This window comes from Penicillium nucicola, assembly GCF_028828085.1.
Source record: "Penicillium nucicola strain IBT 29836 chromosome Unknown utg000010l, whole genome shotgun sequence".
NCBI lineage: Eukaryota > Fungi > Ascomycota > Eurotiomycetes > Eurotiales > Aspergillaceae > Penicillium > Penicillium nucicola.
Window position 1 is genome coordinate 3302356 of NW_026643134.1, and position 27893 is coordinate 3330248.

Here is a 27893-nt window from a genome sequence, read left to right on the forward strand (position 1 = left end):
GTGAAAGTGTGTCGAGAGTCAGAGTGTATATGTAAGAAGTGGAGGTTTGGATGTGCAGAAGGCAGAAGGGGGAGATAAAAGGGAGAGAAACCGTACAATACCAAAGTGGAGTCCAGTGGAGCGATAAGATGTTCTCTTTGGGCTTTTTTCTTTCTTTTTTTCTTTTTCTTTTTCTTTTTTCTTTTTCCTTTTTTTTTTCTCTTTTCTTTTTCTCATTTCCCTCTTTCAGACTTTTAGGGGCAATTTTGTCATTGGTCGCGACTCTTACCAGATGTGGCGACACACCAATCATGACGAAATCTGCCACAGCAAGGGAGTGAGCTGATATGACATTCTACACTAAAATTGAAAGATACCATTCCTTCCATGTCAGGAGTTTCTGGAAATCTGCGTGGCAAAAAAAGGAACCCCCCACAAAGCCCAAGCCATCTTCCATAATGTTCGATAATCGTTCTATGCCATTGGCATAATAAGAATCCGCGTCAATGTTCCTGATCCCTGCTTCCTGACCTAATTCCTAATAGAGCACCAATCTGACGACCAGACTAGCCCACGGTGGCCGCTAGCACGCCATCCGAGACCGGAATGTGAATCTGGGACCCATGGTTCCATAGATTACCATAGATTACCATACAGTCCATTACAGCCCAATACTACAACGTCACCTAGGGATCGCCGGCCCTGCCGATCTCCTCTATCGTTGACCAAAACCGGTTGGTTAAGATTGTCACACGAACACAAGCTTCAAGGGAAACAGTTGGCACATTCCCCAACGTGGACGCGTATGTGGCATGTTTGACCTTACATTGGAATTTACCTTGACACGGACATGCTTGGACCTACAGTACTGTACTAAGACCTACTGAGATCTGCTTGGACCTGCTTGGGCAATTATGGACAGTCGTGGTGGTGGAGGCGAATTGACAATTTGGCGACATTCAAACCAACCGATTCACTAAACTAGCCTTGCTTTGATGCTACAGTGAAAATGAATATATAGCAAGACCTCACTAGTTCGCGGGATATCACCGCACCCGGCCTGCCCAGCCCTTCTAGATTTTCTAGAATCCCCGCCGAAGCACCTTAGTTTCTCAGCCCATACGATCGCCACAATCCATGAAAGAAATTTCATGACAGGTACCCCTGGCGGCTTCGGGCTCCGGCACAGTTCCACCGTCAACAGTAGCACACCGGATTTTCACAATTTTTTTTTTTTCACTTTCGCCACCATCGAGATCGCTCCCGAGTCTACCCACACTCCATATCGTATAATAAGTTACACTATCATTTTCGACTGCACGCCAAGACTCTGATACATATCCCTCACGCACGAACCGAACGTGCATACTATACCAGTACACCAGCAAGGATATAGCTGGCGAGGGACATCCTATTTCTTCCGGACGAGGGATTACGTGGGCCAATCTTGTCCGATTCAAACCGAGAGCCAAGATTGGAGGCTCCAATGTTCGGCCCACTTCGCTCACCGTTCTTGGGGGCGTGATAAGGCCGCAATATTATCAACGGGGTTTGGTGATGGGAGTCGGGCTTTGGTGATGGGAGTCGCGTGCAAGTCAACAACTTAGCTAAAGCCCTTACATAGATTAGGATAAGTCAACCATGTCATAGAGAAATCGGTAGGGCTCTGGCCAGGTAGAGTTAGGCTTGACACGGCTCTGGAATGCTTGGTTCGCCTATCAGTTGGGTTTAGGGTATCTACTTGGATCTGACTGGCGGGTGCGAGGTAGATGGATGATTCAACATAGGAGCCTTGTGACTGTGGTCAATTGAGACATTATTCGAGCCAAATAGAGATTTGGGTATGTAATTGTGTTGTTTAAGAGGCGAATTGGAAAAAGTACAGTACTCGTACTCTGTATAGTCTAGACTAAAGTAGAGCCACACTCATTGCAACCTCTGCGGTCAGGTAGCAAGTTTCTATATTGATCTACACATGGTCGTCTGGTCTTCTGAATTTGCATATGCAACTAAAAAAATTCAATCGAAGCACAGACCGTATGTCTCGAAGCTGTCAACTTGCAACCTCGGAGACTACAGTACTGTTGCATTTGCATATGTATAAGTAGTTGTGCATCAGCAAATCGACTACTGCGCACACACACAGACACACACACAGACACACACACAGACACACACATATTCAGACAAAACAACATACAAAATACAGTGTAAACCCAAAAAATCGCCGAATCTAAATCACCGAGCGCCGAAACCCTCTCGGCATCCCATATCGCACCTAAGCAACTCCCAGTTAGTACTCGGAGCACACGTCCGTATAAGTTCAAGTCACCCATCCAAGCCCACCAAAGACACCTCGCACCTCCTTCCCTGCCCCTCCCCATCTCTCCACAATTTCCCCCGTTTCCCCTTACCAGTGAGTTAGCTCGGCACGCAGCAAGGATGCTCCCCCACATCGTCGCGCACGGGATCAAGATGCGCCCTTGCCGTGGCTGCTACGGGCCATTCCTTCTCCCTAGGGCGTCTAGAACATCGGCTCGCTTGACTTTCTAACGTATGGGGTGCAGGGACGTCTGTACATGTGCGCGCTACTGTAGGTCCTGGTTCTGTGGGTTTCTCATTCTGACTGGGTGTTTTGGTCTAGTGGTGTTTTTTAGCGTGGTTGCTAGCCTGGTGGGTGGGTGCATGGGGTAGACTAGCGACTGCAGTACGTATCTTTCGATATTTCCCTCTACAGTATAGTATCTCCGTGTGCGTGGGGGGTCGAATATGGTTTGATGTTTAGCTTTACTGTAGCTTTGACTAAGTGCCTGTTCTTCTGACCTGGGGCTTGATTTGGTGTCGGGTTTGTTTGCCCTGATCACTTGGACTTGGACTCCAAAGGTGAATCCACTGCGCAGGGGCCTTTCTCCTGACTCGTGCATTGCAATCCTGCAATCCTGCATGGAATTGAATGGAAGAGAATAATCGCTCTCGACTGGAAAGTCTGAAAGGAGGGATCACTGCACCCCAATTCTCAGTCTCGATCTGTGTCTCAGTTATCCGATGCTATCCGGAGAGATCAACGCAAGGATAACTGTAAATCATAAGCACGACTCAAGTGACGTGCACCTCCAAACCCCGGGAAAGACAATTGCCAATCTCGACCGTCCAAGTCACTTATCAAGGTGCAACAGAAAAATCGCAGATCGCGCAGATCACGTAACTGTACGGTAATACTATACAAGACCGCAAACCCACCCCAGACAAGATAGAAAAGTCCAGACTGCACACTAAACCCAACTAAAACCACCAAAACAGCCCAGCGCAGTCGATCAGACGGCAGAAGCCGCAAATGACCTCATTTGAATCCACTGCGCATCCCATTTCCTGATTTTCGATGGAGCAGAGCAACGAGGGAAAAAAAAACTCTCACACCATCTGCGCTTATAGTGGATAGAGAGGGAAAAAAAACTACAGATGAAAGAACGATCGAGATCTGTAGCCTCGTTTCATGAGATATTAGCCTGAATCCTGCATTTATTTATTTTTACCATACAGTATTCTTGGGCGTGACGCTCTGCTACTGTACTCCTAACACGCCTCTTTCGGGCCGGCGCTAGGTGAAACACTGGCTTGGGGAATTTGTTGATAAGGTTATTCTATTGATATTATTACCCTGTAGGACACTGGCACCTCTGCGAGGACTGTACAGGACAGTATGACTGAATTGTGGGACTGATCTAGGGATTGTCGGATCGACTCTACCTTGGGCGCTAATGCTTGTCCTATCCTGTTCCTGAGTCGGATTCTTCTTTCTGGAGGGTGTTGTAACCATGGAATGCCTGTGATCTACATCGTTAGACGGGATTTGAGCGTTACTGATAAGATCTTCGTCATTCGGGTAATGATGTATCCCGTGTAGATGATTCCAGGCACTCCGGAAATCGGAGAGGACAAGGCTCAGGGCTGCACACTGCATACTGGGCTAATGCTTGGATTTGAGCGGGAAATCCGACCTGGTTATCTTGGACTGTGCCAAGAGGGCTAATTTGCTTCCAAGGTTGCCTGGGTGGTGCATACTGTACAGTAGTGCAGGCATCCCAGTCTACCGAGGTAACTAATTGACACATATCATCTCTACCCTCAAGACATCATCACATCATACAGTAGATAATATGATCCAATCTGAACCCGAGCCTACTATACTATACATGTAAGATCCAGGACTCCCACCTCCGACCGTGGTATATCCTCTACTGGACTCCGTACAATAGGAACCAATCTGCATCGTACACATCAAACCCCCAAGTAAACCTACCCAAGCACCCAACCTCCAAGCTCAAGCTCACCAATCCCAACTACAGATGACCTATCACCATTCTCGAATCTTCCCTTCCCCAGTCCCCAAGGAACATCCCTGTCAGCAATCAGCCCACGCCATAAACCCTCCCAAGCCAGCCCCAAGCCCCAAGACTAGAGTACAGTGCAGTCGACATATACGAAAACGTCTCTGCCTGAAAGTCCAAGCAATAAGCAGCCTCCAAAAGTCAAGAGCCGAAAAAGAAAAGAAAAAAAAAAGAAACGCCAAGTCAGCCAGCGACAGAGAAATGCGGGGAAGAGGAAAGTAAAACCACAACACACAATAAGTTACCAGATCCAACCATGCAGCCTCGACAGTAACCCCAGACCCTCTGCAGCATAGCACAATTCCCCTTGTCCGCAACTAGCGCCGACTACTCTTACTCTCACTATCCTCTACCTCTACCTTGCAGTGCAGTACATACAGCACAGCACTCCACAGAAACAGAAACAAAACAAAACAGCAGAGCACACAGAACCCCCAGTCTCGTCACTCGACAGGGGCACGAGTGGATCAAGAAACTAACTAGTTCCATGCATCATGCACTCCAAGCTGCACGGTGATGCTAAAGGCTGCTTAGATCGCCACACTGGGGTGTGATTTGCTACAGTCTGTACAGTACAGTACAGATGCACAGGGGGGGGGGGGAGGGGGGGGGGGGGGAGGCATTCATCTTCCGTATGGGGTAGTCGGGTCCTGGTGCTAGTGTGGGTGGTGATTGGGTGGTTCTGGGGGCTTGCAGATGCAGATGCAGATGCAGTGCTGTTGCGTCTGCATCTCTAGTCTGGGATTTGGGGCTTGGGCCTTGGGCTTTGAATTGGATTGAATTTGGGGTGGCTGGTGCGTTTGGAATTTGGGTGTTTTGGGGAGGGGTTTGTTATTGGATTGGATTGGATTGGAGTTTGTGGAGGGGGTGCGGGATGATATCCTTGTAGTGTTAATTAGGGTGGTTTGGTTCCTGTTGTCGGGACTATTTATAAGTAACTGCTACTGGTACTGGTATGGAAGGGATCTTTGGAGTAGCTTTATTGGCAGATAAGACTGTGGCGTTTGCCGAAGCTCAGATAGAGTGCTGGGAGTCATGTGAGAGCAGGGGTTGATAAGTGATGACTGAACTGAAGTCACAGTAAACAGACAAGTCATCGAAGCCTGGTGGCTAGACATAACAAACAACTACCTACGGACCTATACTGTACAGTAGTAGACGGTAGTGTAAACCCCTCAGTCACCCCTTACTCAACCACATACCATTCCACGCCATCAAAGAATGTCAAAAGGTGACACGACATACAACTGACTGTACTCCATAACTTGCAAAGAAATCCAGGATGAAGTCACAAAAGTCCAGTATCAAGGTTTGCATCCCAAAATCCGGGGTGATCGACATCGGCAGTGCATCCAGTGGTGGCCACCATCGACGTCAAGGAGGGAGGTAAGGTTTGCGGCTGCGTGACCTTGAAGAAGACCATCCATTCCACCCTATAACGTGAGTCCATGTCGACATGCCGACATGCCGACATACGTACGTCTGAAGTTAAGTGATATTGTAAGTTCGGTTCAGTTATCCACTCCTGTTACAGTTAATGTTACAGTATGTCCACCTTGGTATGGTGTCTAGTCTTGCACGCCCACATCCATATCTGGGAAATCATTACTACTGTAAAGTGCAGTACATATCTACCAGTCCAATACCAGACTGGGCCACCATTATAGTAATATTCGTCTGCGATGGTCTACTGTGTCAAAGTGGTAGAGTGGTAGAGTGAGCCGGTTTTATCTAGATGCGTTGACGTGCATGGCTCCCGTGTCTGCTAGTACTCATTTGACGTAAGTGATACTGTAGTAAGTAATAAGTAAGGGTGGGCCGATGTCTCGGTAACGGGCTGTAGTGTGTAGAGTGTGGTGTAGTGTGAGTGTAGACTGCTCCACCCACAGTACTGTCTGTACAGAAACAAAGACTCTGTTTGGGTCGACGTCATGCCACGGACTGGTGATCCTTGCATTAGCGTGGTCTCGTGTGCTGCTGCAGAAGCGACTGTGGCTGTGGCTGTGACTGTGTACATTAACTTACTGTAGGGTAAGTTATATACTACATGATATGTACTGTACATGTGGTCTAACGTGATGGTCTGCGAATTGGGATTGTGAATTTGATTGGAATTGGGTTGGCAGGCTTGTGATTGCCACGGAATGTGGGTTTGGAGACCGGTTGGATCCATATGATGTTATTGTACAGTTAGTATTGTATATGTAGGTTTGGGTGATCACTGCTGTATATGTGCTGTAGACCTGGTTGAGGGGGGAGGGTGTGAGGTCATTGTGTTACTGGATCATTTGATATGGTACAATGCTTGGGAGTATTAGGGACTGGGAGGGAGATGGGAATGAGTTTTCGATGAGGGTCTGCACAGAGTGATATATCTGGACTAGAAGGATGTATCATAACTGCTAGACAATATTTCGTGGTTCTGATACTATATCAGGTTTCCTCGGCGGAGAAAACGAAAAGGCAGACCGAGTGGATCAACTATATATACAGCTGTTGTTATATAAGTTATAACTTAGCAGAGGAAGACAAGACAGAGAGCATGTCATGTTCAATCCATCGACAGGACTCCCGCGTTGACTACTCACGCTGTAGCACGAGGTCTACAGATATCAAGCCAAACTGAAGTACATCATATTACAGGAATTATGTATATACGCCATACGATAAACCATAGACTCAGACACATAACCAATGAAAAAAATGAAATGAAGAATGCTATCTTATGCCACAACTACCAGTAACAAAAACTCGCTTCTTGGAACAGACAGAGCAAGGCAAGAAAAAACAACAACAAAAAAAGTAGACGATTATAGACACGGCGCAAGTAGATCAGGAAGGTTGGAACAATCAAAGAAGGAGCAGGCGTATGACGGGAAGAGGAAAAAAGATCAGAATCAAGAGGTGATGGTGATGGTGATGGTGATGGTGATGAGGGGATATATGCAACATGCTTTCTTCAGGTTCTGCATGCAAGAAAACAAACCCATGCAATGAAAAGAAACTTGAAACCTCTTTTGCCCGCAGCGGGAGGAAATGGCGAGCAGGACAAGACATGGTCATAATGAAGACGGTGTTGAAGACCCATCGAGGGAATTACTGCCGGGATTGACCTGTTAATAAACAGGGCCAAATGATGCAGGTGGTATATCCCGACATAAGGATGAGATCAAGTATGTTCGATGCTGCTTGTCGTCCTTGGCAGCAAAGCTCATCCCCAGTGTATATTTTTTTGTCATTCACCATATCGCGAACGAGATTGCTTCTCACAGACCAGCGCGGGAGTCAAGGTCCAGGTGAATAGACAGTTAATGAACTCAAACCGATTCCAACGGCTGTATGCAAAGAACCAAATTTTTGATATTAAACGATGCACGCCGAATGTAGTGAGACCAACAAAGAAAACGACAACACAAGACAGAATCTCACAAGTTCGCCGCTCCGAGCCGTAACACCATGAACGAATGATGGGACGTCATCATGAGAAAGGTTGTTCCGACCCACAGTTTATGTATAAGCTGAAGGGTCAAATGGGACAAGAAAGAAGGCCAAAGGGGGGATGTAGGCCGAGAAGCGCAATCCTTACTCGGCGAAGCGGCACTTAACCACTTAATGCCAGACAAGAAAAGAGCGAGAGAGGTGAAAGAAACAAGAAGAAAAAGAAAAACCCACGCCGACTTCTTGGGCCTTTTGTGACAGACAAGAAGAAGAGTAAGAGCGTGGCTAGTCTAGATGTGCCGTCGCTTCATTTGACTGGAATCAACCTGGATGCTAAGATGAGCTGGCTGCCCGACTAAAGGGACAGCCGGATCACCTACCACAGCACAAAGCCTTCATCACCTTCTGAGCGAAAGTAGGCTGTGCGTCATTGTCCTGAGCCCCGAGAGCTGGCTGACCGACTGCCTGGTTCCCTGGGCTTCCGATGCGATTGGGCAGATGAGCATTGGAGTTTTGGAACTGTGCCTGGGTAGACGCGGCAGGAGTCGACGCTTCCAACCCCCGCTCTGGCGTTTGGGCGGCATGCCGCCGGCGCTTGGGCGCTCGCGCGTCTTTCCGGCTCCAGCTTTGGCTGGAGAAGGAGGCGGGGGCTGCGCGGCGTTTAAACGGTCAGCTGTAACTCCTGGGCGCTGGCTGTTGCGGAGCTCGCGAGCGTGGTGATCGCGGCCCGATGAGCCCTGGTGCTGGTTGTGAAGGTGTGCCTGAGAAGAGTAGGACTTGTAATCCCAGCCGCGTCCGTTGTTCAGCTTCATCCAGTCGTATTCACCGTCTTCTACCTCTCCGGCGTTCTTGAGAGCTTGTGTCAAAATATCACGGAGGTAGTCGTAGTCAGGAGTATCCTCGAAGCCGAGGTTTCGCACATAACTCAGATATTTGTTGAATTCTTCTGACACCATGGTTAGCAATGTAAGTGGAGAGGAGAGGATTGCAGGATAACATACCTGGGTATCCATCACAGAGATCCTTGATGGCTGTTGTCTGCTTCTTTTCGCCAATCTTCTCGTACTTCTGCTTGTTGGTAGCAGCCTTCAGGCCCTGCCAGGGTAGACCACCTCTCAGGAAGTACATGAAAACATGTCCCAAGGCCTCCAAGTCATCACGTCGTGATTGCTCGCGTCCGAGATGTGTGTTGATACTCATATAACGAGCAGTACCGGACAGAGATTTCCGCTCGCGGTAAGGGATGTGCTGCTTAGTCTTGGGATCACGGTATTGCTTGGCCATACCGAAATCAACCACGTGAATGACGTTGGCAGCCTTGGTCCCGGGGCGGCCAATAAGGAAGTTGTCTGGCTTGATATCTCGGTAGATAAGGTTCTTCTCGTGAATCGTTTGAACGCGCGAAAGCTAGTTTCGTTAGCAAGAAAAAATAACAATGTGACGGAGATTGAACCTACCATCTGCTTGGCAACCATCACAACGGTCTTGGTGGAGAATCGGCGGTTGCAGTGGTCAAAGAGATCCTCCAGACTGGGACCGAGGAGGTCAATAACGAGGATGTTGTGCAGGCCCTCTTGACCGAAGTAGTAGACATTGGGAATGCCAGCTAGGATAAAATCAGCAAAAGAACATCACCCCCTGTAACTTCCAAACTTACGGCATCCAACCAAGATCTTGTATGTGCGGTACTCATCACGGAGTTGGGGAGCGTCGCTCTTCCGGGGTTCCTGTTTCCGGTCAGATTAGGGATTGGTGCGTTGAGCGGGAGGGCCACGAACGAATTTGATAGCGACCTGCTGGTTGTTCAGGAGGTTGGTGCCTTCGAAAATGACACCAAAAGATCCTTCACCGATCTTCTTGCCGACACGGTAGTGAACACCAACAACATTTGACGAAGACGACGCCATGGATGCGGTATTAAGGGTTGAAGCGCCGGGGAAAGTGAAAACCTTGGATCACGGGGCTGGCTTCAGGGACGTCGGCACGTGATTGTCACTATAATCGGGGGCGCAGTCAGCAAGGTGTTCACCAACAACGGCAAACAACGACAGCCTGGAGAGAATTATAGTCACATACACCGCGTAGACTTTGTGTTTTCCGACCAACGTTGCTGCCACGGCTCAATGGGAGACGATCTGCGGAATAGCCGATAGACCGGGAGGCTGTAACTGAAGACAGGGGGCGCAGGTGAATTAAAACCGAGACAGGAGAGAGGAGCGGTGTATGGATTCGATGCTTAAACCGCGTGAGGAGCGGAATTGACGATGTTGAGCAGGAATTGAAGTCGGAGAGGTCCGGGGGTCAATTTGACGGTCGGGATTGCGTGAGAATTGCAGAGAGAAAAAGACAAAGGAAGCCAAAGAGAGCACGCAGGGTACTCGACCTACTGCGAGTACGAGCCGCACTGAGCAGTGGTTCAAGAATAGACCAGAGAAGGGGGAAATGGGGGGAGGAAGAGAAGGAAGAGAAGGGAGCGGAGAGTATTGGGGGTGTATTTGGGTTTGGTTACTAGGGCCCAGCGTATCAGCCGTTGGCCGTTAACCTTTCAAGCCTTGTTCTGTTCTCTTTCCTTTTGTTCTCCTTCTTTCTTTTGATGCTTTTTCTCTCGGTTACTACTGATTACAATTTACAATTTGACTCTAACAAATCCCACTGCCTATGTCGGTAATAATCCTGTGCTTAGCTCAGACCTCGATGGTATCGGGCCTAATCTGCATACAGCCAGGCACCGAACGGCGTGATACCTTATTGGAGAGAAAGTGATCAGGACAGGGGAAGCATTGCGGTCTCTCTCTTTCTCGCTTTTTTTCCCTTAGGAGAAAAGATCCCGTCTGGACTCGGTCTGGAATGCGCTTAATCAAGCGGTAATATTACAGTCTTGGCATCCCCAATTCCATCTGACACGTCTATGCTTAATCGTCTCCAGCGTCTTCCGCTTCACTGCCAAGCTCATTCTTGACCATATCCATATCTTCATCGCTGTCCTGAGCGTCTTCTTCCCCTTCTTCTTCGTCATCGTCGCTATCATCTTCACTGCTGGACCCGCTACCTTCACTCTCATCACTGCCAGGATCGTAATCCTCTTCTTCTTCGTCTTCTTGGTCTTCAAGCTCACGCTGGGCTTTCTGGAGCTCGCTTTCATCTTCACCGCCTCCTTCGGCGGTGGCGGCAGCGGTATCTTCTCCGGTTTTGTTCACATTGTAGCGCTTAGCGCGCCGCGCTTCAGCCAGACTAGCATCTTGAAGACCGTGACGCTTAATGTAGGCATCGATTGCAGAGAAGTTTTCCTGGTCAACCATGGAGAACTCAAATTCCTGGATGTCCTCCTCGGTGCTATTTGCCGGGCGAGCCATGACGTTCAGGTTGAACGTCCGCTGCAGGACAGATGTGTAAGACACCGAGTCAATGGTGTCAAACGAGAAAAACAGAAGGGGCTTCTTGAATGCGAACAGAATGCCCGTAGACAGAAGGAATAGGTAGCCTGGCAAAAAGCAGAACGTTAGTATACGCCAAACCAGCCCAACGACTCCATGGAGAATAGGGATAAGACATACCTTCTTTGCTCCCGCGGAATGCCTTGACATGGTATGCTTTCTCGCCCTTTCGGTGTGCCTCTGGCATGGCACTGACGAATTGTCGGTCATCAGGCCGCACAACCTTGATATGAGGCAGATTCTCATTTAGAGTTTTGCGAAGCAGTTCTTCGGCCAGGTCGCCTGTACCATTACCAAGCTGCTTTCCATCCCCTGAGAATGCAGCCTTGGCCGGCCCATCGGCTATCGTAAACACCATAGCTTCGGAGACTGTTGTTCCCTCGGGTGGCGGTGTGATACCATCTGCATACTCGGGTATGATACAGAAATTGAATTGTTTCTGGGTCTTTTCGGGCACAGGAAGACACAGCGCATGTCCTAAACACAATGGCCAGAGATTAGCAATTGTCCTCTGACTGGGAGATATATAATCGCTCGCTCAATCAGGTTCAAACTCACGAATTTTGTCCATAGAAACACCGAATTCAATCTCCTTTGTGGTTTGGTTCCTTGCCCGAAGGAATTGGTGCCCAGCAGTAATCTCAAGCGTGAGCTTTTTCCGCTGCGGCGTAGCAAAAGATACATCTTGAACGTAGAATTGCAACGGCGCATTGCCATCTTTCATGTCGACTGACGTCTGCACAGCATCGCCCGAGTCGCCATTTTGCAGCTTGCGCTTTTTAGCTGCAGGGGCATCATTGGCCGGGGGTCGGGAAGGGAGAGTAGTGTTGGCAGTCCTGGCCAGCAGGCTGGAGGTGTATTTGGCAAGATCCTCAAACAAAGGTTGGTGTTGCGGTGTTGTTCCTAAACGACGATGCGATTGACGACGGTCAGCAGGAGGTCGACAGAGTGACGGGGGATGTTGGGCGTTGTTTGCTACGCACCGATCGCGCCGTAGACTCTCTTCTTTAATGAGGGCTCTGTCGCAAATGCCTCTTCGATAGCAGCAATGGGCGCACCCGAATTATTAATCGAGGCGAATGCCATGTTGGTTGCGACTGCTAAATTCTGGTAGCAGTGCAGGGAGGGGGAGTTGAAGGATTGCAAGTGAAGATAGATCGAAGATGCACAGGGAGAGGTGGGCCCGAAGGATCCGCATGGAAACACGATACTGGAGGAGCAATACCGCGCAGTGATTCGAGGGGAAAAAAAAATTTAAAATGAGATTGACAACGAATAGATATAGTGAATGCAAAGCTTGATACTAGAATACAGTGATGTGTACACAATGCTACAGGATAACCCTCTTGATCTCCCTGCCTCAGACCTCGTTTAGGTTTCTTGGACTTCTTCTCATGCCCAGATTATGCCTTGTGCAATTCTGCCCTTTTCCCCTTGGCTTTCTGCGCTGGCGAATTCTTCCGTGACTCTTCGAGGTGAGCGTTGATGAATGCTTGAGTTTTCGCAGACAAGTACATCTTTCCATCTTCATCTGTCATGGCCTTCCTCTTTTCCGCGTTCTTAGCAGCGCGGATCTTGGCGAAGTCTGTGATGGGCTTCATCAAAGACACAGTTTCTCTGAATTCCTTGCGGTAGTCCTCCTCCATCTTCTGTTCCAGATATTCAGGGTCGTGACGAGTACGGAACTTGGAGTACTTATTGCGCAGCTCGTCAATGATAGTGGAGGGGAAAGGCGGCTGGCGGATTGTTGGAATAAATGTGCTTGTCTCGACCTCGACGCGGAGGGTGTCCATTTCTCCATCAGTGATTATGGGGTCGTCCTCAGCTGGCCAAGGGATTTCAATGTTCAGACCAGAGACGTAACGAGAGTGTTTCGGGAGTTTGCTGTGCGGTAGGCGATCACTGTAAGGGCCAGCGGCGTAGGCATGTTCAACAATAACGTTTTTTGTCTCTCCAGTTTCAGTGTCTTCCAGCGGAATAACATGACGGATGTCGTCCATGGGAACGGGGAAGGTTTGTGCTTGGGTGTCGTCCTGGTGTCCAATTCGCGACTTGGCCCATTCGGGGACAATAACGTCGTACTATACAATGGAAATAAGTGAGCAAGGAATCTCAGGGGATCAGGTGGGTGGGTGTGACCGGTGTTCGCAGTCCACGGCGAGACGTACCACGTTGACATCCTTGATAATGACGGTTTCACTATCCCGGTTGATCTGCTGGATAACATTGATCTTGCCCTGGTCGCGTCCACGCATAACGCAAACCTTGTCACCTTCAGCGAAGAGGATGTGCTTCCGACGCAGATGCTTGGGGATGCTTGGGGGTTGTAGGAGAACACCAGGGACTGCGCCGTAGATTTCCTTCTCAAGACCAGAATCTCTCATAGGAGCAATTGATCCCTTTTCCCAATCCTCCCAGCGGTTCTGGCGTGCTGCCTTGTGTTGGGCGTAGAGCGCAACACCATAATCCTTCCGTTGCCGTCTCGTGGTAAGACGGTCCAGCAAATCCTGTCGTTCACGAGTTTTGGCAGTATTCCGGAGAGCCTGCTTCCGGGCTGCAGCTGTCCGTTGGATAACCTTCTGCATAATGGACGTTGTGGTTCAGCAATGGCCGAACAGTGATACTGGCCTTGCAATCCCGTTCCGCGGGATCGAAAATTGAGGACACTGGCACGTGACCTGACTGCTTACTTCAGCAATATCTAGATGGGCATCCTGCCCAGGTGTTAAGTGAGCCTCACCATGTACTTGCCTTCTTTTGCTTTTATATTGCTTTAACTCTTATCTCAGTCATGTCAGACCACGTCAGGTATCTGACAATATCATCACGAGAGTGATTTAACTCGCTGTTGAATATCCTCACCACGAGTATATGAATGGCATTAAATTAAGCCAACATAACCAGAGAGCAAATTGGGTTGAATGCTGTGAGACTGAGAGCTTTGGCAATCAGACGGTGGGGGTATTAATGATTAAGATCTCCTATCTCAACTTTCCCAGTTTGAATCAGGTACACCAAGGGCGTCTCCTCTCACATCGGTTTCGTCCATGTCTATATGTACACCGTCACCCACACAATGCCTTCTCTCGCATCATCAACAACAGCATACCGTACTCTGTACAGAACAGACAGTGCAGATGACGCCATTACCATGGTCTCTGGTGCAAGTCTATAGAAGCCAACTACCATGCATGCTATGTGAACGAGACGATCAAGCACACTACTTGGAATGCATATATCATCATCGAGCAAAGCTAATAACCAAACAGGCAGGCGGTTTCGAGCTCCCACCCCTATGTCTGATAGGGCTGGGTCCGAGGGCTGTCGGCATAGGAACTGTCTCCAGACGGCACGGAAGACCGATATGGCGAACAAATCAAATCACGCACAGCTAAGCGATAACTGGACCAGATCAAGTGCAAGGTTGAAGACGGAAGGACAACAAATAAAAAGTGGAGTGGTACTTTTAAAAATATGCTGTACAACAGTCGTTAGCTCGGAAGTTGAGGAGTGGTACGTGGATGAATTATCGCGAAAGAGAGACATCCACTCTAAGTTCCTAAATAATTGAACCACAATCAGCCCCTGTTTCCTATTTTTAGCCGCTAAATGGAGGATCAAGGAACTCCACTTGGAAAAGCAACAAGAATGTGTGAAGTCATGGAGCTCGGAAATAAGCGAAAGGGGGTTCAAGTTGTGGCCTGAACACCAAATGGAAAATTCCACTGGAACGCATTCATGGGAGTTCGGAGCCCCTAGACAGAGGTGAGATCATCCGAGCAGAGCCCACATCCGAGATATTTACTAGATCGTCAGCATCAAGCCTTTCAAGGTTATCAGGCAGCCGCATAGTACGGGGCACTGCCCACAAAGTCAGATCCCGGGCGGTACATAGGTGGAGCTGATGATAACTTTTACTGTACTCCGGAGCGTGGAGTCCAGTGAAGTATCTGTCAAGCTGGATCAGGTATCAATATCATCAACTAAAGAGGCTGAGAGGCAAAGCCACACGAGACATGTAAAGTTGGGCTGTAAAACGGAGGCTGTAAGACTGTGATGTACCCCTATACTTCCAGATCTGGGGGGGGGATGATATCAGTTAGTCTTTACAGCCACGGTGGCTGTGTTGGAAACAAAGCGAGTGGACCTGTGAGCAGTGGTTTCCCTTTCCCAAGCCACACCGGTAAGGGGATGTAGACCTCATGGATAACTCACTAGATCCAGCCAAGTTAGGCTATTGCAAGTTCATTTGGCCAACTGTTAGTTGCCTGAAACTCAGGGGGTTGTAAAGTACTTGTATCCGATACCAAATACAATCAAACCACGCGTTAAGGGAAAAACAACATTTACCATACTGCCACCGCCCTCTGTTGTCTGGCCTGGTCTTCTATCTTTCTCTCCACCTCCAAATCATCACTCCATCGTCTTTTCCATCTCTCCATCGGACTTTCTTGCTTTCATCCTCCTTGTTTCTCTCCACTTGAGGGTAATAGCTGGTTCATTTCCCTGAAAGATACCCCGTTCCGCCAACAATCACCGTATGGAATCACCCTTTTCTTTCCCCCCCCTCCAAGTTGTCCCCTTCTCAATCCTCTCCTCGTGTCTCTATCACCCCCTCACGCTTGACATTTCTCACTTTGCCTTGGACTGCTATCTTTGTTTTGAATCCTGCGGCTTCGGCGTTGTTTCTCACTGATCGACCCCTATACTAACTCTCTTATCAAGATGGCCGAGATCCGTCGCAAGCTCGTCATCGTCGGCGATGGTGCCTGCGGTAAGACTTGTCTGCTCATGTAAGTCTTCACATGGCGTCATCAACGATGGCTCTTGCACCCTTCCGGCCTTGTTTCAGCGGTCTGACCGAATCACAGTGTTTTCTCCAAGGGCACCTTCCCCGAGGTAAGCTTCCATCCATCAGTCGATCTGCCGATCATCGATATCAGTTCTTTCAACACGGCAACAATATGAGAAAAACTATAGAAAATCTGACACGATTCCCAGGTCTACGTCCCCACCGTCTTCGAGAACTACGTCGCCGATGTCGAGGTTGACAACAAGCACGTTGAGCTTGCTCTTTGGGATACGGCTGGCCAGGAAGATTACGACCGTCTCCGTCCCCTGTCATACCCCGACTCACATGTTATCCTGATCTGTTTCGCCGTGGACTCTCCCGACTCTCTCGACAACGTTCAGGAGAAGGTGTGTTTCTCCAACCGATAACGAATCCAGTTACAAAAAATGCCTGGATAGAGATTAATACAGATATGCTAACGTGCCCCATAGTGGATTTCCGAGGTCCTGCACTTCTGCCAGGGTCTCCCCATTATCCTGGTTGGTTGCAAGAAGGATCTGCGCGAGGACCGCAAGACTATTGATGAGCTCGCCAAGACTTCCCAGCGTCCCGTCTCTGCTGAGCAGGTGCGTTTTTCTTCCCCAGTCCGCAGAACCCGGCCAATAAATCTAACACATCATAGGGTGAGGAGGTCCGCAAGAAGATCGGTGCCTACAAGTACCTCGAGTGCTCTGCCCGCACCAACGAGGGTGTCCGCGAAGTTTTCGAGGCTGCCACTCGCGCTGCCCTCCTCAAGGCCCAGAAGGGCAAGAGCGGCCGCAAGAAGGGAGGCTGCCTCATTCTGTAAACTAAATCAACTGTTGACTGGTCGGGCTCGAGCGAAGATCATATTAACGGATGAGAGCCTTCAAACCAACAACTGGTGACGTGACTTTATCTCTCGGAAAGGAGGAGGGCTATTTGAGCCAATATGTGAGATTGTGGATAATATCGAATCCGGGCACAGCGAGTCGTGGAAATCCTCCCACCATTCACTTGGTCGACCTTGCGTGTTTTTTTTTAACTTTTCCTTTTGCCTTTGTTTTGCAGAATTTGTCTAGGGAGGCGTTGTCTTCATCATAACCCTGTGGGCTTTTCTTTTTCATATCCTCTCTCCGACTGCCTTGAATTTTAAATGCCAACATGCTACGTTGAGTGGCAGTATAAACCAAAACGAAGAGGAGCCTGTGGTTGTAGCATTTAGGCCACTTACATGCACCTCAACCACCGCTGTGATTTCGCCTTTCTGGCAGAGTTCCCCTTCTCATGATAGATGATTCTCTGCGGATATCTCCCACATGCGATGAGCTTGACTCGGCTTTGTTTCCCCTTAACTATACTTTTACAGCTAATGCATCAACTGCCTTCATCTTTAATCTTGATTCGTGCTATACAAGAGATTCTTCAGGAACATGTACATGTAGAGCTACTTCATCAACCATGACCTGTCCCTTACTACAGACAGCACAGTAATCACTTTCCCAGGACCACCCTCAAGCAACAAAGCCACCATTGGAAAGAACATATTAGACACAAGGCTCTAGGGTCAAGCCCCAAGCAAAGGCACGGCAACCCAGTACTCAGAGACAGCCCACACCACAACAAAAGCCAGCACCTGACATCATCATCAACTACCGATTCAAACTCAACAATCCCTCAATATACCGCCGCGCATCCATACCCAAGCCTTCCACCAATTTCGACGGCGCCATATCCGCAGCACGAGAGGAACCCGTCAACCCCGACGAACCAGAGGCGCCACCTAAATCCCTGAAAAAGCGAGCACCGCTGCTGACGCGGCCGTGTGTAGCGGGCGAGACGTAGTCACTCGCTTTGCGGACGAGGAATGCTTCCTGTGGTGGCGAGGGGGGAGGGATAGGAGTGAGGCGGTCGGTGTTGTTTGTGAGGGATGAGAGGGCCACAGAGGAAGATGCTGCTGAGAGAGGCGGGTGTTGGGTTTGTGGTTGTGGGATACGGACCCAGACAACCCACCATCCGCGATTGGTTTTGCTTGTTCGTTCTAGTTCTTGTGGTCTGGAGCGTGTGTCTGTGTATGTTGATAGGAGGCGGTGGTGGATTGCAAGGCTTTCGAGGCGGGACCAGGGTTGGGTGGAGGGGGAGGGGGATGTTGATGGGGAGGGGGAGCGTGCTGGGGATTGAGGGGGATTGGGGAGGGCTAGGGCTGGGATGTTGGGAATTGAGGAGCGGATTGTTAGGTTTGAAGGGTCGTAGACTAGATCGTAGACAGGTTGGGATCGGGTTGAGAAGCGTTTGCTTGGGTCTGGAGATGTCTCTGACATGGAGATGCGGGAGGCTGCCATTTTGGGGGATGTTGATGATAGGAGTGGCTTTTGGAGAGGGCCGAGTTGGTGGTGTATACTTGAGTAGAGAGATGGGGATGTAAGAGATTGGGTTTCGGGGTCGAAGAAGAATGTGAACATAAATGGTTGATTCTGGATATGTTAGTGAAATGTGTTGATAATAGAGTGATCTGGGGACGAAACACTTACCACGTAGATCACAGCCTGAAGCATCTTTTGGGTATCTGATCCATTCGCTAGGTGCACATGTAGAGATCTGTGTACGATTCGAGTCTTGGGCTTTCCATTCTCGATTTCTGGATCAGGACTTCCTTCTTCCAGGTCATCTAGTGTTTCTAGATCATCCCGAGGCCCCAGAACGAACCGACCAGAGGGATTGTTTCGAGGCTTCACATCTGACTGAGATTGATTGGCACTGGAACTATCCTTTGGGATTGGGAGACCAGAAGTGGCTGCATCCTGCCCTGGAGTAGAGCTGCGCGTAGGTGTTGATGATGCTGATTTTGGAGAAAAGCTCCAAGCGGAACCATACCCAAGAGTGAGATATTTCATGACCGTCTCCGTGGGAAACCCTAAATTATCATATTTGTCATTTCCAGCTTCCGTCTCGCTTTCTACGGGCACCTCTTGAAGTGGCTGTGGGGTTGCCATGATAAGCGGACGAGGTATGCCAGGCGTAAAGCTGCGGTCCGGAGTGGAGGGCTGGTTTTCTGTGGATGGTCTCCCACGCTGCTTCTTCGGTCTGCGGCGACGCAACGAAGTTGGGTCCCGCCCAACTCCGTATGTAGCATCTCCAAATCGATAGATCCACTCCATCCACTGTGACACATGTGCCAGTGAAAATCTTGAAAGACCACCGACGCCAGCAAATACAACGCCATCGGATGGTCGAGGATCATTATCTGCCCCTATCCATAGCCCTTGGTCATTTGATCTGGTCGAAGCTGGAGACCCATCGAATTGTGTAGACGAGTCGCCAAATCTAGAGACCACCAAGTCCACTAAGCCCTCTGTTCTGGCAATGAAGTCTTCGAGTACTTCTCTTTCTCCACTTCCCCATTCTTCCTCTCCGACACCAATACCCAACTCTCCTCCAGCCGAGAGTTTGATACCATTATAGATCTCGACGATTGGATTTCCGGTCAATAGAAGTTCCCAATCCCATGCAAACTTGTCCCAGAACCGCTTGAGGAAAAGACAGAATGAATCTCTTCCAGCCTTTCTGTAAAGATCATCCAACATGAAGTCATGGTGTAGGAGGAATATCGAATGGGCGCGGCGTAATTGCTGGATGAGTAGATGGGGTGGTCCTATCTCTCGGGATGAATACTGGAAATCAGAGGAATCAGATGCCACCGAAGAGTTTTTGTGAGCTGGATCAGCGGGAAGTCGAGTGAAATCGATAGACTAGCTTATCATGAGCTTCAAGGTCGGCACGTTTTGGACCTCATTTACTCACGGCAACAATCCACCAGTCCTTCTCCAGCTCCAGCAGAACAACACGGGATTTGTCTGTTTCAATAAACTCCAATGCCTGTCCACCAGAGAAGTTGCTGTGCATAAAAAGTGATTAGGCTTGTTCACTCGCGGCGTTGCGGAGATACCCACCTAGCGAAGTTCACCATGCCCTGCGCCAGACCGATCTGGCGCAGTCTCTCGTTCTGTTCATCCTCGAGTCGTTTACTATCCAAATCCTCCGTTGTAGTGTTATCAAGCTGTTGTGCATGGCTTGACTTCGAGGTGTAGAACACGATCTGGTCCGCTATCGTCTCGTCGGTTGGTCCGAGGTTCGGGTTGTAAATAGCCAGGTAGGCGAGCTGGGCCGGGATCACCGAGTCATGATCGGTTTCAGGCATCGCATCTCCAAGTAGCTCTGCAGCTCCCGCTAGAGAGCGATCACAGATAATTGCAGGAATGACAGCGGAACAAGTGACTGAAGTGGGATCTGGGGTGTTGACATCACGTGTGTTATCGATAAGATCGTATCGGTCGAGCTTCGACTCAAGCTTCGGCGACCTCTTACTCCGAATTGCTGAAGCAAGATGTGGACGATACCGATTTCAGGGAGCTTGCGTCTCTGCAAGCGCCCATTGGCCTTCAGAGGGATTGTCTTTAGGTCCTACACGACGAAATCCTCCGATCCTCTCCGCATTCTCTTTTGCGGCTCCGATGACTTCAGCATCGCTTCCCTAAACGCTCTTCGTGCCTATCAATTAGCCAATCCAGAAAGGATCTCCTCAATTGATGTGGTGTGCAGACCTGGCAAAAGAGTTGGGCGAGGGTTGAAGCAGATTCGAGAAGGTAAGTCGCCAATCAAGTGATCAATCTGGCTTGGTTTCTGATTCGATCTTTCTTTCCTTTAGTACCGATTAAAGCAGCCGCAACTGCCCTTTCTTTACCGGTTCATGAGATTGATACTTTTACTAATTGGAAGGTATGATGGACACGCTGCCTACATAAAGACCAGGCTGATCATTCTAGCCGCCAACTTTGTCGGGTGGTCCCATAAACTTGGTTATTGCAGTCTCCTTCGGCCTATTTGTGCCATCGCGCATATTAAATGGGGCCAAGTATGGAGGGCTGAACATACATCCATCATTACTACCAGAGTATGTGTTCAGCACCAGCCTCAGACTGGGAATTGGGACTGACTGAATCAACCAGTTTTCGTGGTCCCGCACCACTACACCATGTTCTTTTGTCTGGTCAGAGAACCACGGGCGTAACACTCCAGACCTTGCACCTCAAACACTTCGACCACGGAGTGGTGCTATCTCAAACCCCGGCTCCTGGACTTGAAATTCCCAATCCGGACTCTTGCACAGTGCCCGAGTTGATAGACTTGGTTGCGCCGAAAGGAGCAGAACTGCTTGTCAATGGCATCGAGAAGGGTCTATATGTACCCCCAGTGGTTGATGTTAGAGGGCACGCCGCTGAAGTGAGTGGCGAGTTGACTCATGCAACCAAAATCACACCAGAGGACCGGCGCATTGACTGGGCGAACTGGACACTTGCGAACATTAACAGGCGCAGCCGTGTGATTGGGCCTCTTTGGAGTACAGCCCTTTGCGCATCTAATGTTGAAAGCGCATCCCCGTCATTCCAGCAAAAACGATTGATTCTTACAGACGTTGAAGAGGTTGACCCACCGCAAGGATGCAACGCGTTCTCAATCATGCCCGGTCTGCCATTCACAAATGCTTCCTATCCAGTCCAACCAAAGAAGGGACGGGAGCTCTACGTTTTCACTAAAGACAAAAAGTTGATGCGCATCAACCGCATGAAAGTCCAAGGCGAACAGGATGCCGAAGGACTACGGGCTGCTATCAAAGCTCGCATGTTCTGCGATCAAGCTTTCAACTATGACGGCGTGGAATTTACTCCCTTCCGTAACGCCCTAGTTTGAATATGGGGGCAAGTGTATATACTATATTTGTAATCTAAGTTATCTAATGCGATATTCTTCTTGTTCTCATGGTGATCATGTCGAGAATCCAGAATCTAGAAATGTCAGTTTGAGCTTGACCAGTGGATGATTAGAGCCATACCAATCAGGACTGCCTGTCCAGTCATGGATGCGTTCTTTGCCATGGCGATGAACATATCTGCACAATCCTCCACCTCGGGCTAGCAAGGGGCTCATTAGTATTGCCAATGGCGTTTTGGGAATATTTCAGCGGTACGTACTACTTTCTTGAGGACTGTGGCATTCGTCCAGGCGTCGATCTTGTCTTGAGGGAAACGCTGACCCTACTTGCCGTGAGCTTCTTATGCACTCCCAACAAAATGAAGTTCCACTTACCCATTCAGTGAGCAAAAGTCCGGGCAGAACGGCGTTGATGCGAACTTTAGGGCCTTGACTTCTGGCAAGGCACGTCATAAGATGGAGGGCTAGACGAAAATGTTAGCGCTGTCTGATATACCATCGAAGATGACCTACTGGCGGCTTTGGTCGTAGCATAGGGCAAACTGCTGCCAGTTGCCGTGACACCCTAATCGTTCTAGTCAGCTTTGATCGGTCATATAGCATGGGTTCGGTGACATACAGCGACTGAAGACGTGATGAGGAATGCGCCTCCCTCGGGGTTGGCATTGATAGTAGGCAAAGCCGCCTTGTACAGGTGGAAGTTGCTCTTCACATTCACAGACCAGCACTATTTCCAGGATCAGTCATGGTGTCCTTGAATGAGTGTTTAGTCAGTTACCTTGTCCCAATCTTCCTCATCCATAGCATCAAGATCACCAAAGTTGGTTATTTTAGTCCATCCCTTCACGAATCAGCTTTCAATGTCCCTCTTCTCAATATCAGTTAGGACATACAGCATTTGAGATGACAATATCCAAGCCACCCAGTTTCTCAACTGTAGCCTTAACGACATTGAAGCAGTCATCTTGGATCCCAGCATCCTATATCCCATTAGTCGCCATGTCAGCGGGTTGTGTCTCCGTCAATTGCAGATCGTGTGGAGAAGTGAGAGCCATACACCCTGAACAACGACAGCCTTCACACTGTACTTGCTCGCAATATCCGCGGCCAACTTATCCGCGGTCTCCTTGTTGGACATATAATTGATAGCAACATTGCTTCCTTCAGCGGCGAATTTCTCGGCCGTGAGGGCTCCCAATCCCCTATTCGAGTCTATGTTAGCTCACGTATTGAACAAGCACTGATAAGAAACGGAAGGGACATACCGTGATCCTCCAGTGATCAAAACATTGCGACCTGATAGTGAGTAGGGCATGGCGACGTAAGTTGTATTTGACCTCGAACAATGTTAGAAACAAAGACAAAGATAGAAGAGAAAGAGGGTGGGCCGAGGGACATCGCCCCAGATGCCGATGCGGGGCAGCTATAGCGGACTTCAGTGCGTATCAGAGATCGACGTGGGGCTTATTGTGTTGACCGACACTTTACTTGGTTATCTGACGTGGCTTTAATGCTGGGTCATATATAGTAGTCGGAGAATATCCTATCCGCAACCCTTATCCGTCTGGTGTCTATTGGTCTACGATTTGGAAGAGAACATTTATACTTTCTTATCCTTGTTTCCTTTAAGTTGTTCCTTTGATTTTCAAGATGGGCGAGTCTTTGATACTATGCTGAGTTCTTTCGAATTTTGAAATAGAAAGAAGCCTATATAAGTCTCTCTTTGTAGTTGCTGTTGCCTTCGTTGTTGAACCACAATGAAATTGCAGCAAAGAACCATTGTGCATAGGAGATTTCAAGTTTTCTACTTGGGATGGTATTGCCATTCATCCTCGAATTCTCGGGGTATTTAAGCTATCGATCTATCCTGTATCTGTAGTTTCAGGCATTGATATTGTACATGTTACCTATCGAAGTACTACAGCTAGTCAAAGGATCTCTTGTCCATTTCTCGCTTAGTCTAAGCAGTCCCAAATGCTCCCACGGATGTGAGGCTGGAAAGGACGTTATAAGTATCCCCTTTTTCAATTTTCTTGCAATCAAGAAATCTCATTGGTGCATGGAGCACCAATATGGAAGGTTCTGTGATTCACTAGCTGCCATTTTATTCTCGGATTAAAGTAGCAGAGGTGTCAAACAGGTTCTGACTGTCGGGTGTCAGATGCGCGACTAAGTCGAAAGCTGTAGACAACGAGGCAATTTGGCATATCATCGGTATGCAAGCATAAATTTCGCTAAGAGCTTCTCTCGCCTGCGCAATTTTGTGCTTACTAGGCAATGAGTCACCTGAGGCAGGCCTAGTATCGGGTAGTGATCATTTGACATAAAGCCAACACTCCTCTCGTCTCTCATTGCTCACTCACTAGAGGTTGTCTAGAAATTTTATCTACACCGCTGCCACCTGATGAAATCATTTCTCCCGCAATTCCTGCCTCTTTGCACCGCTGCACTCGCTGTTCTTGTCAAGACCAACCCTGCACAGCAAGAATTGCTCGTCCGCGAGGACATTATGATCCAACAAGATAAAGTCCCTGGCCACAACGATGCCGTATACGATATCGTGCCCAAGGAAGACCAGATATTGAAAATCGAGTTCCTCGAAATTGCCCCGACGCCCATTCTCGCGTAAGATTCTCCCTCTCCTTAAGATGCAGCTTAATGATAACGTTTTGATATCCTGATGAAGCGACCGTGTCTTCTTCGCCTACCTATGCGGTTATCTACCTGAATCTAAAAAGAAGGAGCTAGCACTTCCCGATGAGGGCCTCGTTAATGCGACCCTCACTATAAGCAGCTCTGTCGTCTACGCGGATGGTAGTCACGATGACAAACAATCCCTTACATTTCCGTTACAGACTACACCCTTCAATGATCTAGCCCACCTCACTGTTCGTGATTCCCGTGGAGTTCAGGTCGACTATATGCCTAGCAGCGGTCGCAGTGATATTGTAGTAGATTTTCAGTTTCTTACAATGTTTTTGAGGAGTGGTATGTGGACCTTCAAGGTCGACGCGAAACTCGGAGACATAGACAATACGTGCCTATTTGCTATATCGTTGACACAATGGTTAGAGGGGAGGCTTAACTAGTATGTTTAGAATAATCTACAAGCTAAATGGCACAACTTTTCCATAACGTTCTATATTCTCCTGTTAAGATTGGGAAGCCGCGTGAAGTCGAGGGGGGCTCCCTGAAATGGCTTGCTCGAAAGTAGGCTTAAGGGCTCTCACCTATGAAGATGTACTTTGGCCAATCGATTAATTTTAAAAAAGCTCATCAATTCGACACCATCAATTCCAATTACATGTGATTAACTATTATTTCGCGCCAACACTTTCAATCGCTTCTCGCTCTAGCACGAATCTAGGTCGACTAGGAAATGCCAAGACGCTACTATCTTAGTGCGTGCCAAAAGGCCTACTAGTCTTGTAGCATGTGTATATAGGTTGTATTGTAGTTGTTGGAGCACCTGTTTTGATAGTATTGTTCTGTTATCCTGATACGCACTACTCATGCATTAGGGTTAGACCTGTATCTATATTAGGCACTTTGCGCGTTTATTCGAGGATCGGTGTGATGTGATATCGTGACATGCCGTAGCTCGGACTGTAGAGACTCCCCGAGTCGCCTATTCGACCCTATGACCCCAATCACACCATTGCAATCTAAGCCTCACAGTAGGTATCTCTCCCAAAAGGTGGCTAAGCATGGCCGGAGTAGGGTGCTCGGAAACAAATTCTATGTTTTTAGGTGGAGGTCTGTTTCCAAAACCCTCAGCGTGTACGTTTTATCTGTAAAAATGAACAGAGAAAAAAGACCATTGAGAAAGCTCACCAAAGAAACGTTCGGCAAAGGTCGGTCAACAACAAACGGTCAACAAGTAATCAACAGCAAATGGTCAACAGACAGTCAACAACAGACGGTCAACAGCAGACGGTCAACAACAGCTTGCATTTCAAAATAATGGCAAAGAGACAGGCACCAATGATACACGGTGAACATTAAATCGTTAAAAGCAGAGGGTGAACGGCCAAGCACATTTAAGGGAGCGATAATCGGCAGACTCTGCAACCTCCAGTCAATCCTTTTTTTCCGTTGCCTTCTTGATTATACACCTGGACGTACTGGATATACTTAATGGATATGAATTGTTCAGAAAAGTGAAATATACATAAATCTCGCACTCAAGTTTTGAGTAAAAGCAGCAGAATGCTCCGCAAGTCTCAAATCAGAAAGTCCTCAAGATTTCAATCTCCCAAACGTTCAAGCAAAAGGGAAAGTCTCTGTAATGTGTTAAGAGAAAAAATTAGACTCAAAGATGAAATTAGATAATTTAAAAACTGTGCGGTTTAACTCCGCCCTGGTGATATTGCTATGCAATTCATCCACAGCCAGCGGCAACCTTCGACGGCTCACTAACCCTCCACAGCAAGAGCAAGATACCTACTATATCTTCTATTGACAAACCAAACAATCAAGATGTTTTCCAACGACATGATTGAAATGGCCCCGAGGCAGTGGAGCCGAAGAGGCATGTTTATCCGAGACGGACAGGTTTGCTCAGAAGACTATCGTCTAACCAATCTAGGAGCAGAGGTTCACTATGTTAATATACAGTTCGACGAGTTTGATACTTGTCTAACTGATCAAGAGCTAATGAAAACAGCAATTCACATGATCCAGCAAAGATATGCCGAAATTACAGACTGCAGCCACCACCGCGGTTATGCATGGTATATATCGTTCCCCGTCATCAAGGGCCCCGGCTATGAACTCGACTACAACGACGTCTACGAGACCGCAGAAGCCTATGCACGGCGGACTCTGCAAGGTATCATTCATGGCTCGGTTTCTATCAATCGGCTTTACTTCAACTTTGGATATAAGGATACTGACTGGCTGTAGTTTCTAATAGATTCTTCTGCATTGTAGTCTATACAACCTACATCATTTCTGCTCGAATACTATACATCACTCCGTAAGCTCAAGCCGAGGTCCTACGGGTCTCGTAGATGGTAGTGTACAATTCTTCCTCCACATTCGGCATGTGGGGAGCAAACCGTTGCGGAGCTCAATCCCGCCTACAGCATACAATTTTGATATCAAGTACAGTTGTCCAGAAAGAAATTTACATTCAGACTCAGTAAGTCTCGATGATCAGAGGTTAAAAGGTCATGAAGCTGACCCTAAATCACAAGCCACCCTGCGTATTTAGTTCTCTTCATTCCCACCCAGGCCCGCAGCCCTCCTAAATCTGGCCATTGAACAAGGAAGTTATCGGCTAGCGGCAACATAAGAATACCGGACATACTCAGTTTCTGCACCCGAGCCCAAGATTCAGTATGGAGGATGCGCAACTGGGAAATAGGCAATGTTGCGGAGCTTCGAGACGAGAACCTGAAGCTAGATATGTACTGGAAAAAGCGGATGAGCTTCGCAGCCAAAGCCACACAGACGGATGTAGCTGGGCCGTTTGTCAGAATTAAGTCCGGGAAAGGAGAGCTGTACTGTTCAGGAAGTCGCTGTCCTGGATGAAGTCCACAGAGGACATTGAAACAAGCCCAGAAGCATTGAAGGGTGGTGAAAGGCGCTGTCAGGTATGATTGATGAACTCGTCTGGCACGAGGTACCGTCACAATGTTGTAGTTATCGTCCGGGCAAGTTCTCTCTGCCTCGAATTCCTTGGCCTTGCCAGCGCTGAAGCTATCCCCGGAGCTCACGACGTAAGTCCGATACGAATAACATGTCATATCCGCATGCTCCAGCATGTAGAACATTTCAGCTGTATGACCACCGCTTCCCAGGACGAGCAAAAGGTGGACAGGCGAGTTTCTTGGGCGGCTTTTGGAGATAGGGCTATTGTGGGAAATTTCGAGAGAAAGGAATATGACCTAAGAGGGGGAGGTTAGAACAATGCAATAGCTTCATTGAAAAATACTCACGAGAACAACAAGGAATCCGAATACAGCTAGTGCGACAGACAGACACAGAGCCAGGTCCCAGAAGGACACCGATGCAAACGACGACTGCATCATTGTTAGGGTAAGGACTGTTAGCTCCAGAGCTTGGGACTAA

At 48.5% G+C, this 27893-nt stretch overlaps 10 protein-coding genes across 10 annotated transcripts; 4 read left to right on the plus strand and 6 right to left on the minus strand.

Moving 5' to 3' along the window:
* Positions 1 to 8203: 8203 nt before the first annotated feature.
* On the minus strand, positions 8204 to 9712 carry N7511_009807 (casein kinase I; the record flags this gene model as incomplete). The annotated part of the gene is made up of 5 exons (XM_057132184.1): positions 8204 to 8751; positions 8807 to 9212; positions 9263 to 9411; positions 9463 to 9532; positions 9584 to 9712. 5 exons carry the CDS (start codon positions 9710 to 9712, stop codon positions 8204 to 8206), a joined length of 1302 nt encoding a protein of 433 aa, XP_056980172.1.
* A 1005-nt stretch (positions 9713 to 10717) lies between these two features.
* Positions 10718 to 12325, minus strand: rtt106 (putative negative regulator of DNA transposition (Rtt106); the record flags this gene model as incomplete). The annotated part of the gene is made up of 4 exons (XM_057132185.1): positions 10718 to 11286; positions 11360 to 11716; positions 11798 to 12142; positions 12223 to 12325. The coding sequence occupies 4 exons, from the start codon at positions 12323 to 12325 to the stop codon at positions 10718 to 10720; spliced, it is 1374 nt and encodes a 457-aa protein (XP_056980173.1).
* Positions 12326 to 12642: 317 nt separating this feature from the next.
* N7511_009809 (mitochondrial 54S ribosomal protein uL24m) lies at positions 12643 to 13824 on the minus strand (the record flags this gene model as incomplete). Its single annotated transcript, XM_057132186.1, has 2 exons — positions 12643 to 13320; positions 13408 to 13824. The coding sequence occupies 2 exons, from the start codon at positions 13822 to 13824 to the stop codon at positions 12643 to 12645; spliced, it is 1095 nt and encodes a 364-aa protein (XP_056980174.1).
* Positions 13825 to 15964: 2140 nt separating this feature from the next.
* Positions 15965 to 16878, plus strand: rho1 (Rho family GTPase RHO1; the record flags this gene model as incomplete). Its single annotated transcript, XM_057132187.1, has 5 exons — positions 15965 to 16032; positions 16111 to 16138; positions 16241 to 16438; positions 16523 to 16657; positions 16714 to 16878. 5 exons carry the CDS (start codon positions 15965 to 15967, stop codon positions 16876 to 16878), a joined length of 594 nt encoding a protein of 197 aa, XP_056980175.1.
* Positions 16879 to 17701: 823 nt separating this feature from the next.
* On the minus strand, positions 17702 to 20482 carry N7511_009811 (uncharacterized protein; the record flags this gene model as incomplete). Its single annotated transcript, XM_057132188.1, has 5 exons — positions 17702 to 18523; positions 18581 to 19798; positions 19851 to 19944; positions 20000 to 20397; positions 20447 to 20482. 5 exons carry the CDS (start codon positions 20480 to 20482, stop codon positions 17702 to 17704), a joined length of 2568 nt encoding a protein of 855 aa, XP_056980176.1.
* Positions 20434 to 21797, plus strand: N7511_009812 (methionyl-tRNA formyltransferase; the record flags this gene model as incomplete). Its single annotated transcript, XM_057132189.1, has 4 exons — positions 20434 to 20692; positions 20755 to 20825; positions 20873 to 21000; positions 21056 to 21797. 4 exons carry the CDS (start codon positions 20434 to 20436, stop codon positions 21795 to 21797), a joined length of 1200 nt encoding a protein of 399 aa, XP_056980177.1.
* Positions 21798 to 21872: 75 nt separating this feature from the next.
* N7511_009813 (SDR family NAD(P)-dependent oxidoreductase) lies at positions 21873 to 23133 on the minus strand (the record flags this gene model as incomplete). The annotated part of the gene is made up of 10 exons (XM_057132190.1): positions 21873 to 21892; positions 21940 to 22018; positions 22079 to 22141; positions 22194 to 22282; positions 22332 to 22383; positions 22438 to 22545; positions 22597 to 22659; positions 22712 to 22798; positions 22876 to 23020; positions 23084 to 23133. 10 exons carry the CDS (start codon positions 23131 to 23133, stop codon positions 21873 to 21875), a joined length of 756 nt encoding a protein of 251 aa, XP_056980178.1.
* Positions 23134 to 24222: 1089 nt separating this feature from the next.
* On the plus strand, positions 24223 to 24447 carry N7511_009814 (uncharacterized protein; the record flags this gene model as incomplete). The annotated part of the gene is made up of 1 exon (XM_057132191.1): positions 24223 to 24447. One exon carries the CDS (start codon positions 24223 to 24225, stop codon positions 24445 to 24447), a length of 225 nt encoding a protein of 74 aa, XP_056980179.1.
* A 1850-nt stretch (positions 24448 to 26297) lies between these two features.
* N7511_009815 (uncharacterized protein) lies at positions 26298 to 26723 on the plus strand (the record flags this gene model as incomplete). The annotated part of the gene is made up of 1 exon (XM_057132192.1): positions 26298 to 26723. The coding sequence occupies one exon, from the start codon at positions 26298 to 26300 to the stop codon at positions 26721 to 26723; it is 426 nt and encodes a 141-aa protein (XP_056980180.1).
* Positions 26724 to 27004: 281 nt separating this feature from the next.
* N7511_009816 (glycosyltransferase family protein) lies at positions 27005 to 27853 on the minus strand (the record flags this gene model as incomplete). Its single annotated transcript, XM_057132193.1, has 2 exons — positions 27005 to 27709; positions 27761 to 27853. 2 exons carry the CDS (start codon positions 27851 to 27853, stop codon positions 27005 to 27007), a joined length of 798 nt encoding a protein of 265 aa, XP_056980181.1.
* Between the last annotated feature and the right edge of the window lie 40 nt (positions 27854 to 27893).